At 37.2% G+C, this 11,253-nt stretch overlaps 2 protein-coding genes and 1 long non-coding RNA gene across 3 annotated transcripts; 1 reads left to right on the top strand and 2 right to left on the bottom strand.

Annotated features, from left to right (window-relative positions):
- Nucleotides 1–595: 595 nt before the first annotated feature.
- Nucleotides 596–1,707, top strand: LOC133868676 (protein S40-6-like). The gene has a single exon (XM_062305644.1). The coding sequence runs from the start codon at nucleotides 735–737 to the stop codon at nucleotides 1,368–1,370; it is 636 nt and encodes a 211-aa protein (XP_062161628.1). The 5' UTR covers nucleotides 596–734; the 3' UTR covers nucleotides 1,371–1,707.
- A 5,738-nt stretch (nucleotides 1,708–7,445) lies between these two features.
- Nucleotides 7,446–9,929, bottom strand: LOC133868754 (uncharacterized). The gene is made up of 3 exons (XM_062305752.1): nucleotides 9,304–9,929; nucleotides 8,036–8,187; nucleotides 7,446–7,935 (listed from the first exon to the last, which is right to left on the bottom strand). Exons 1-2 carry the CDS (start codon nucleotides 9,565–9,567, stop codon nucleotides 8,047–8,049), a joined length of 405 nt encoding a protein of 134 aa, XP_062161736.1. The 5' UTR covers nucleotides 9,568–9,929; the 3' UTR covers nucleotides 7,446–7,935; nucleotides 8,036–8,046.
- Nucleotides 9,930–10,287: 358 nt separating this feature from the next.
- Nucleotides 10,288–10,910, bottom strand: LOC133868755 (uncharacterized). Its single transcript, XR_009900398.1, has 3 exons — nucleotides 10,739–10,910; nucleotides 10,573–10,622; nucleotides 10,288–10,452 (listed from the first exon to the last, which is right to left on the bottom strand). It is a non-coding gene; the product is annotated as an uncharacterized LOC133868755 (long non-coding RNA).
- Between the last annotated feature and the right edge of the window lie 343 nt (nucleotides 10,911–11,253).

Raw genomic sequence — 11,253 nt, 5'->3', positions numbered from 1 at the left:
AAGAAGAGTCAGTCCTTTATACTCAAGAGTATTTTTATAATTTCACACCCTTAAATATAAAGGACTGGTTAGGAAATGATCCGAATGCTTAAACGTCATATTACAATTTAACCAAACATTTATCTGCATTTATAAAAATAATATTTTGAAATCACACATTATGAATAACATCTTATTTTTTAAATCCCACGTTTGAAAACCGTAAATCCAAACTGAAATTATTTAGCGAAGTTAAACGGATGGTATTCCAAAAACAAGACTTGGACACGAGAGAAAAGTGCAATGGCCAAAAATGGTAAATCTCATTGGACTGTATTATCCAAATTTGGCAAAAGTCCTGTTGAGGTCACAATTACGCAATTGGATTGTGAGCCGCACGCGAATTGGAAGGAGCGTAGAACTAAGAATAAGTAATTACTACCTCTCTCTTTTTCACTTCGATGCGTGATGGACTTGGCGTCTTCTATTTTCACCATAAATCTGATTGGAGAGCATTGACGAAATGCAGAGACAAAATGAACCCCAAATTCACATGAAATGAAGTTTTGTGGTGGTGTAACCCAAGTGCTCTATATATGCACGTCCACTCCTCCAAACCCAGCTCATGCTTGAGCCTCTAGAATGGAGTTATAGTTGGTAGCGTAGTTTGATTGTGCGAAAATTCGTAGTTTTTTTTTACTGGGTTCTTCCGGTGGAACCCGATTCGGTGGCCGGGGCTCTGACCAAATGCGATTATGGCGAAGGGTCGGAAATTGACGACGAGTCGGAGCGAGAGGTTGCTGGGGAGCCACAGCCAGGTTTCGAACGGCGTGGACTTGTCGGAGCTCGGAGAAGAGGACGTGTGGTCCATGGTCGACAACATGACCGCCGAGAGCAACAATTCTCAGGGCGAGTGGAGTCCACGCGCCTCTGGGGAAAGCAACGGGAGCGTGTGGGCGAGGAGTACCCGCCAGCAGCGGCGGATCCCCCGGGATGACCGCCAAGTGGGGGGGCTGTCGCTGGCCTTCGATGACTCCGAGTCTGGGACTTCGTCGCCTAGGATCGTGCACCAGTTCCGCGGGAACGAGGACGTTTCGGGGGTGACTCAGCGTCAGCGGCACATGGCCACGTCTGCGCCGGTGAACGTGCCGGACTGGAGCAAGATCCTCCGGGTCGACTCGGTAGACTCGCTGCACGAGCTGGACCCCCAGTTCGACGACGATCGCGACTCAGAGATGGTCCCACCGCACGAGTACCTGGCGCGTGAGTACGCGCGCAGCCGCAAGATTGCCGCTACCTCGGTCTTCGAGGGCGTGGGCCGCACTCTCAAGGGCCGCGACATGAGCCGGATTCGCGACGCCGTTTGGAGTCAGACCGGGTTCGATGGCTAATCGTGAAATGGGTTCAGCTGGTTACTGTTAATTCCTATTTTTTTCTTGGGCGATGATTCGGTTCGGTCGAGTCGAGTCGGGGCGTGCCGGTTCAACGAGTCAACTCGGCCACGAGTGAGCCCAAGTGCTATTGGTTCAGAATTTCTAGTTCTGATTGAGGTCCTCTTATTCTGTCCTTGGGGTTATGGAATTTGGAAGCTGTGTTGCTCCCAATTTGTCTTGGTAATTTCACTGGTGTGAGTGTAGACTTGTGTCAAAACTGTGTGTTAGTGGAATTTTCAGCTCATTTGTGCATCATTGCCCAAAAAAGAAAAATATCTTCTTCTTATAGCCAAAATTTGCTACTCATTTAGAGATTAAACTCTTACCTGTTTAACTAAATAAATCGAGTTAAAATTAATTTATATGCATTTTTTTTTTAACTCATGCATCGTCATCATTCGAATTCCGACAAGCTGCATAATCTTACTATTGGTTATGTAAACTCTATTTGTTTTGATTTTTTTTTGATTTTTTTATTTATTGCTTTAATTTTACTTCAAAAAGCTAAAGTGCTTCTAAGCATATCAATTTCCTCATGTTGATATGCTTATGGGAGAAAAAGAATTAAGAAAATAAGAGGGGGTTAAAATATTACTTATTAGACTACATTAATAATTTTTCACCTGCTTAAATTTTTTAAATAAGTAATTATTTAACATAGTATCAAATTAAAGGTCTTGCACCCTCAAGTTAAAGATTGAGAAGCAATGTAGTCGATTCAACTAGGAGAAAGAGAAGCTTAAAAGCCAAATGGGGCATAATCTTTTCCATTCGAGTATTGGGTTGAAAGTTTGATTAGAGTAAAGAAGGTCAATTTTAGGATGAGTGATGACTGTGATGGGACATAGCTGGTTATGTGGCACAATATGTAAAAGATGAAAAAGCAACAGTCACATTTGTGTTATCATCTTAAAGGTATTAATTAATTTGGTGTTTTTTAAGAATTCTTTATAAAGTTTCATTTCACTTAATAACTAGGTAATATAAAACTTAACATTCATGACTTCCCAACGTGAGATAAGAGTATTACAAACTTTATTCTTAAACCCCTGACGTCCTTGTCAGAACTACGTCATGCTGTGCTCTAGTATCGTATGTCATAACGTTATTAGGTCGCTCTGATACTATTTGCAACGACCCAAAGAAAAACGCTAACCATATCTGCATTATCACCTTAAAAGAACTATTCAATTTGGAACTTTTCTAGAATTCTTTATAAGGCTCAGTTTTACTTAGTAACTAGAAAATGTGAGACTCAACATTCATGACTATCTTTATAAACCACAAACTCTATGTGAGCTACTCATATTTTTAATATGGTACTGGAAAGTTGCACAATGTGTGACATATGTCTTGCAATATGTAATGTCAATTTTGTTTTTACAACATGTTGTGAAAACAAAACGTTGGGGTGATGGAGATGGTTAGGATAATGAAGGTAATATTTTTTTTTTTGACATGTCTACATAAAAGGAGGAAGGGGGATTTGAATTAGTGACTTCTACTTCATGAAACGTAATCCCCAGCCGATTAAGCTACCCCTTGGAGACATAAGGGAGGTAAATTTTACAAATATGAGAGCATTCATATTTGGTCAGTCAAAAGTTGTCTTGGTTAGTCGAAATATAAATTTGAGTAAAAATGTAGATGTATATAATTAACTATTTTATCTCAAAAATTAGTGAGCTGCTGGAGGACATCAAACGTAAAAATAAAATTAAAAGAAAAAAAGAAAAAGAAAAAAGAAGAGCATGGTAAGACACACATGACTTAAGAGTGTACGTCCTTTGAATATATATATATATGCTTTATAAAAGTTTGTAACTAATCTTTTTTTTAAAAAAAATAAAAAATAAAAAAACAATTGGTGTTTTCCCTTTTTATAGCTAAAATGGAGAGAAAATGAATGTGACAGTTTTATTGCTCCAAGTTCATGACATGCCATGATGTCATTGATGCATGTTTAGAAAGAGCATATTGATTGTCTTTAGTTGGCAGCCAATAATTTTGTAGAAGTCAAAAAAAAAGAAAAAAGCATAGAACCAGAGAATCCTTTGAAAATTGAAGATGTACATACACCCGACACAGTAACATGTTGAACCCATCGGCCATCAAAATGAACAAATTCGCATTAAGATTCTATTTAGTCAAACATACACAAGATTAATTAACCTAGTCTAATCTCAAGGGCTAACTTTTGTAAGACTAATCTGCTGGGGAAGTAGGGAATAAAAAGGAGTGTTCTTTTACGTTTTTTTTGAGAAATTATGTCACAAGTACCCACTGGCCTTCATGTTTTCCTACTTTTGAATTTTGATATTCGGACCCCCGATTATCAATTTAATGCGATTGAGATATGGGCTTCAAACATTTGTAAAATATTTTCCATAAAATAGATAACATAAACGACGTGGAAAAATTATACCCATCAAATATATATATATATATATAAATGGTTGGGGCTGGGCAATGACCCATCCACAGCCGTGGCTGGGTGCTGTCACTAGCCATGACAATGGCTAGGACGTGCCCAACCACGACCGCACACTTGCGTGTCTAGGTTGTCATTGGTAACGACTGTAATAACTCAAAGAAAACGCTAGTTATATTTGTGTTGATATTTCAAAAGGATCAGTTAAATTGCAATCAGAGCTTTCAAATTGCTTATAAAGCTTAATCTCATTTAATAAAAAATCAATGTAAGACTTAACGTCTCTAAATTCTTTTATAATCTACCGACTCTAATCGGAGACTAAATTTTCAGAATATCACAGGACTTCCAACAGCAGCACCCAGCCTTAAACAATTTTTATTTTTTTTCCCCTAAATTTTGTTAACCGAGAGATATAATTGTATTTTTATGTTGGTTCTATTATCTATTTGATATATAATCAGAGATTTCAATATTAAAAGGATAACCCAATTTGAGCTGACCCTGTCCGATATCCACCCCGTAGGGCCGTTGGCGATGCCGACGGTGGACAATTGGCGTGGGGGCCAATCCAGGAGAGAGGAAAGCTTTGTTACTTTTAAATGGGAAGGTGATGGATTGTGGGGACTGGGGTCCACGCTCCCACAACTTGACAAAGAGGAGGTAGTGAAAGTCTAAATGATCAAACAAAACTCAGGTTGTGTGGATGGATGCCTTCTGGCTTTACCTTTTTCAAGAAACGACGCACCTCCTCTCTTTGGCCTCACAAATCACATATGCCTCGAGTGCCATTCATTAATACTACATTTTTCCCATATATAAAAAGAGTGTTACAATGCAACAAAAATCTAAGGGGTGGCCACCCCAACAAAATCAAATGAAAAAGATAATGTTGAGAATGGAAATCTGAAATAAGAAAATGGTCCATAAATGATTCCAGAGGGTTCGACAAGAGCCAAGAAAATGGCCGCTTAAAGTGATTTAAGCTTAATCCTCAGCTAGACTGGCAAGGTGTGATGGAGGAAGCTTATAGCACTTCAAGGACAAAAAATCTATTAGCTGTTCTTTGCAGGTTGATCTTAAGCTCTGTGGTGTATAATCTTTGGCAAGCAAGAAACGACATTAGATTTCAAGGTCGGCCAAAAACGGAGGAGCAAATTCTAAAAAGGATTTTCTAGAACATTCGCTCTCGGATTTTTGGGAAGGGCAGGTTTACCAAGTCTAACGAGAATATTAATCTCTGCCAAATGTGGAACATTCCTAGTTCTGCTCTAGTTTGATAATTCCTGTTTTGTTTGTTGTTTTTGTGCCCTTTTTTTTTTTTTTTTTTTTTTTTTTTTTTTTCCTGTTTTCTAGCTAGGACCTTGGTGTTTTGTTGGTCTGTTTAAGATCGTTGATTGTATTTTGTAGTTGTTTTGGAATGAAAAGTGTTTATTCATAAAAAAAAATAAAAAAAGAGAACGAGTAGAGGCATGACCCTCGAGAGACCTTTCAATCTTACTTGAACCCCCAAAAGAGGGGGCACGAGTAAGGACATGACCATCGAAAGCCTTTCCAACACTACTCCAACTAGCATAGACATGACCTTCGCGAGACCTTTCAACCCTACCCAAGTTCTTATTTTTGGGGATTTGGGCAAATGCATGACCCCCGAAAGACCTTTCAACCTTTCCCGAGCCTTTGCTAGGTAAAAACAAACAACCACCCGGAGGTGGTTCAGGAGGAAGAGGCACTGCCAAAAACAAAATAGAATCTATCATCAAGGAGTTACAATTCTAGATGCAAAAGTCTCCACTAACAAAGAAAACCATTTATATTATGTTAATTACATTCCCCAAATGAATTACCAGAGTTACCTATAAGTTTCTTCTTCTTCTTTTTCTTTTTATTTTTTATTTTTTATTTTTTTATTTTTTTTCTAATTAATTGAAGAAAAGGGTTACATGGGAGGATCATTTCCACTTCTGATCCAAAAGGAAGAAGAAGTGGAGAATCCAACAAACAAAGAAGGGGTGGGCTCCCCAACAACGAACCCCAAAAAAACAAACACAAAGATGGGCAGCTGATACCTAAACTAGGAAAGAAAGTACGCGGAGACAATGCTTCCGAAGAAGCAGGCCTAAAGATTTGTGACACGGATATAAAAAATCGGGGCCACCAGCTAAGGTGGTTTGGTGTTGGTACAGAGCCCAAAGGCTCTAAACACAGTAATAACAGAGAAGAATAAGGGGAAAGAACAAATAAGCTCATAAATAAACAAAAAAATATAGAAACAATATCATAAGCAGCAGATGTCCGGTTGATGGAGAAGAAATGGGAGCATGCCCTGACAACGCATGAGGTCCACGCGCCACCAAGGGGAGACCTCTCAGCATCAGGAAACACCGGTTTCACCCAAAACCACCGATAGCCTAAGCGTTGGGAGGCTGTGGGAGCGGACGTGGTCTTCACGTGCCCATAAGAACGATGAACTCTCTGGCGCGTGTAGGCCACGCGCTGGTGTGCAGGCGGCGGTGGAAAGAATGGAGACCGTCGGTGGACGCCAAGGACGCCGGAGAACCCGTTGGTGAGGAGCGTGTCTTGTAAAAATTGAAGGAGGAGAGAAGATCTAGATCTAAAAATTTCAATCAAAAAACCTTTCCAAAAATTACAGAGAACACGGTGAAGGATGAAGGGAATGACCAGAAACAAACGCTGAGTGGAAACAATAAACCAGAAAACAAGTAAAGATTTAAAAGGATAGATGGGTAGATTGAGCTTTTGCCTTATCTCCAGTGGCTGAAAAAACTGTAAATAAGTAGGATGGATGACGGAAGGTGAGAAATATGGGTGGTTGGGAGGTATGGTGGATAGATGAGGTATGGAACGGAGATGGGTGATGGGAAGAGAAGCACAAAGCTTCCCTCCCATGGAGTTTAACACAGAATACACCAAAAAATTCTAGAGAGAAGGGAGACTATCTCTCTCTACAATAAATCTACGACAGCTGATCAGTTATCTATAAGTTGCTTTCATGAATTGACATATATCATACAAAACCACATTAAACTATCAGTTTGTTAAAAAAAAAACCTTTGCTGTTAGAGAATTTTGTTAAATCGGACAAAATATTTCATTTCATTTTTAGACGTTAAATATCATTAAAGGACGGAAATACCCTCAAATAAAAAAAAAATACAAAACTGAAAACTAAAAAAAATATCAAAATTAAATTAAAAATTAAGAATTATATAAAAACATAAAAGATAACTAACAAAAAAAGAAAAGAAAAAGGGGTGGTCGTCAAACTAGCTTCGCCACCCCGATCCACTTGGGGCTTGGTGGTGTTAACCGCTTATGCAAGTGGCGGGAACCAAACAATTCATTTCTCGTGGGTGAATTTTTCGGTTGAAGAAAAGCAAAGAGAAGCAAGAAGGGAATCAAGGGATAAGACTCTAATTGAGGGGATGTGTTTTATAGGTCTGTATTAGGGAGGGAAGAAGGAACACAAATCCCTCCAAAACCAGAGCATTTTCTGCCGTTGATGGGACAACGATGGATTCAAAAGGAAATAAAAGAAAAATGACACTGAATTAAGACCAAATGGGAGAGAAAAACAAAAGGAAATAAAAGAAAAATACACTGAAAACATTAAAATTAGCATAAGCTTACAAATTTGGAGGATTCAAAACTAATTGTCACAAATACATAAACCGGCATTCAATAACAAGTTGCCTAGGTAGGGTAAAAGGCTAACAAGCCACACTTTTACATCTTCCAAGAAACAGGGATTAATGGCTTCTTTTTGGAGAGCAAGAGTTCAAACAAAGCTCATTCCAAAACAATTTTACAATTTGGTGACCCTTTAGGGAGCTCTATCAGTTGTTTGTAGAGATTTTGTTGAATCTCTAAGTTCTCTGCAACAGATTCTTTAAAAGTTATAACCATTTCGTCCAAAACAACTGCATTCTTGAACAAAATCTTTACCGCATAAAGGTCCTTATTTCCATCATAACTACAGACTTTAATGCACTTGAGATGGGACGAGAAACATGAAAGCACTGGATACAATATGATATCATCTTTCTCACAATCGGACAACAGATCAATATCCTAAATTATCATTGCAAATTAAATGTTTTAGCCATCACGGTATATATGCAACAAGATGGAAAGATAGGTGATGGTAAACATTATAGCTCAGTGAAGTTACCTTAAAAAAAGTCAGGGTCTCAAGACGGGGAGAATTTTTTGCAATATCTTTAATAGTGCTGCACAGTCAAGATCTACCAGCCCAAATTCCAAATACGTCAAGTTTTTGAAGATAGGAATATTAAGTAGGAGTTCTACTGCATATGATAAATCCTAAAAACAAGATAAAGCAATTGATCATAATTAAGATATTTCAGTGGGACAAAGCAAATAAAAATGACAAACACATAATAAAAGAATGTTGGTATAGTAGTGAAACAACAAGAACAATAACTAGGAATTAAAGACAAATCTAATGAATAATTTCCAACCATTTTCTAATATAGGTAAAAAACCACTTGGGCTTTGGCTCAAGTTGTAAGAGATTGGATGGGGTAGGTAAGACTTAGCTTCAAGTCTGACCAAGCAAGAAGAAGAATAATTTGGCATTTACTGTCATGACAAAATGTCTACGTTAGAACATATAGACAATATACAGAATCTCTCTCCATTCAAATAGAAGCCATGAGTGGAACGCATCCTCCAATGGTTTTCCCATTCCCATACAGAAACTAACCCATTTAGTCTCATTACTTGTATAAAAAATAGAACGAGCAAATGTATTAGTGTAGATCATCCTTTGATCTTTTTTTTGTTTTCCTATAATAATGTATATTTCCAAAAAGCGCAAAAGGCACAACCCAAAGTACACAGGATACCCTTAATCCAAAGAGAAAGAAGAACACAAATCAAAAAAATAAAAAAAAGAACAATCAAACATAGAACGTAGCACAAAAAGTAAACAACGAAAGATCTTATTATGCAAATTTTCTTGACAATCAAATCACCAAATTAAAAACTTATTTGAAACAAAAGGTATAGAGGGATCCATGACATAATTGTTCTTTGAAGTAGGTATAGAAATATGAATTCTTTTTATAGGAGTGACACTTGTAAGAGAGTGAAATACATTGCAGATTTTATCAAAGAGACCATAAACCATAATACACATATTGAGACACCACCTTTTTCTTTCTATCAATTCCTCATCCACGTGAATGTTCTTCTAACGTGTGTCACAACTCAACGAGCATGAAAGCATAAAGGTAGCTTTCATTTATATCATACTAGCTTCACCCTTTAGTTTGTTACCCTTTCCGATTTTACCATTAAATGATGTCGTGTTTGTCCAAAATTATGTTGGAAATTCAAAGGAAGGCTTAGTTTTTCCATCATTATGTTGATACAGTACATTAAATACTCAAATTATAATGAGAGAAGCAAATGTACCTTAACAGCATAAGCGAATAGTCTTAGGCATTTTATATTAGGGAGCCCTATAAGCAGCTTAAACATGCGGTAAGCAAGTTGTCTTCCCTTCTCATCAGTTTCCCAGTCTTCGGAGCCACCAGTATCACCAATTTCTGCTACTTTTAGTGAGAATGAGTTATATAACAAATATTCATTGAAGAAATCACCTGTGTAAGAAAAAACTTTGAGACTAGCTCCAAAAATCATAATCTGACAGCCATCACCATCGCACAGATTCTCCATTTCAGCTTCGATTATGGTTAGAGAATGAAGGTAGGGGGCAGAAATACTCAGAACTTTGTGAGACCCCAATGGGTCCCATCTGCACTTTTCTAAATCCAATTTCTGAAGGACTGGCAGATCAGAAAAAAACTGCTGGGTTGTGTAATCATCCGAAAATGTAACACTTTTGAAATGCAATGTCTTTAGATTTGATAAACAGATTACAGGAGGGAATTTGAAGATACATGGCACTTCAAGGAAAAAGTATGCCAGTGTCTCACAAGTAAACACACAATGAGGCAATGAAAATTGTCCTCTCAAGTCTGGAAGCTCAATACTCAAATATTGAACATTATGCCTTACTGCAGCAGTGATCCACGACTTAACACGAGACCACATCACATTGCAAATCACATTCGAGTAAGAATGCTCTTATATCAGAGGAGTCCCGAACACAAAGAACTCTTTCCACAAAATTCATGAAAAGTGTTCTCTTAGCAGGTAAGGCTTTCCAAAAACATACATTGGGAATACAAGTCCAAAGGAATTCCCACCTTTTAGAAAGTACACTTGTCCTAACAGCATCTTCTATGGCAAGAAAGGAAAAAATGTGTCGAAGAACCACCTTGGGTAGGTTACTAAAGCATTTGCTGTTCGGTTCAATGCCTTGTTCTTCATTCAGTTTCTGCCTTTTGGGTTTTTGAATAAGAGAATTTGCCTCCATTTTCAAACGGTTCCCCTATATCCCCAATACTTTGTCAGAAAACTTTGTAGAACCGCAGTGAGTTTGATATACCAGCATTCAGCAAAATACAGGAGCTTTAGGAAGGGAAAAATTCCCAGCTATAAACATGAGCTATTACAAAATTTTCAACATTACAGAATCTTGGCCAGATTGAAAGATCCCTGTTATAATAAAATGAAATAAAATAAGATGATAATTATTGAATGGCTTGATTTTAGAATTGCACTACAAAAATATGAATAAAGACAGACAAAAAAAAAAAACACATATTCCAACAATACCTATGCCAAACAATCCATGGGTAAAATGAGGCAAGATGGTCATGATAATCCTAAAGAAATAAATGATTAAGAAGATAAAAGTTGAAAATCAGATAACAGAGACTCGGATTTTAAATAATGTAGAACGATGTTCAAGGATGATAAAAACAAAGGCTGGATACTTTACCGATCATGCCACCGGCGAGAACTAAAAGACGGCACTTCTCGTGGGTGGATTGATGTTTCGGTTGGAGGGAAGCGAAGAGAATCAAGAAGGGATGGGATTTAAAGGAGGGAAGGTTTTCTATTGTATATTTTCTTCAGGGTTTGGAGAAAATAATGTGAAAAGCAAAGGTCTGTTGGGGCATGTCATATTACCATTTATCATTTTTATTGACTTAATATTTATAAAGTTAGTATTTTCTATATTTCATTGTGTTTTAAAAGTGTTAAATTAATTCAAAAAAAAAAAAAGTGATAAATGGATATCTAGCAAAATTCTGATCATATAATTTGAAAATAATTGTGCAAACTTGGGACTTCATGAAAATCTCCATAATAAAATAATCTTGATTTGCAACAAACATTTCTATGATTAAACTGAACTATTAGATATGCTTTTTTTTAGAAAAAAAAAAAAAAACAAAACAAAATATCTGAAATATTTTATTGATTAAAGATCACGAACATAAAGTTTTTACA

This window comes from Alnus glutinosa, chromosome 5 (assembly GCF_958979055.1).
Source record: "Alnus glutinosa chromosome 5, dhAlnGlut1.1, whole genome shotgun sequence".
Lineage (NCBI taxonomy): Eukaryota > Viridiplantae > Streptophyta > Magnoliopsida > Fagales > Betulaceae > Alnus > Alnus glutinosa.
This window is presented reverse-complemented; position numbering and strand designations above follow the sequence as displayed.

Excerpts from the sequence above, each read along its gene's own strand:
- LOC133868676 (XM_062305644.1), top strand. The coding sequence starts at position 735 with ATGGCGAAGGGTCGGAAATTGACGACGAGTCGGAGCGAGAGGTTGCTG.
- LOC133868754 (XM_062305752.1), bottom strand. The coding sequence starts at position 9,567 with ATGGAGAATCTGTGCGATGGTGATGGCTGTCAGATTATGATTTTTGGA. Across the intron at positions 8,188-9,303 it reads TATTCGCTTATGCTGTTAAG|GATTTATCATATGCAGTAGA; the intron begins GTACATTTGCTT and ends TCTTGTTTTTAG.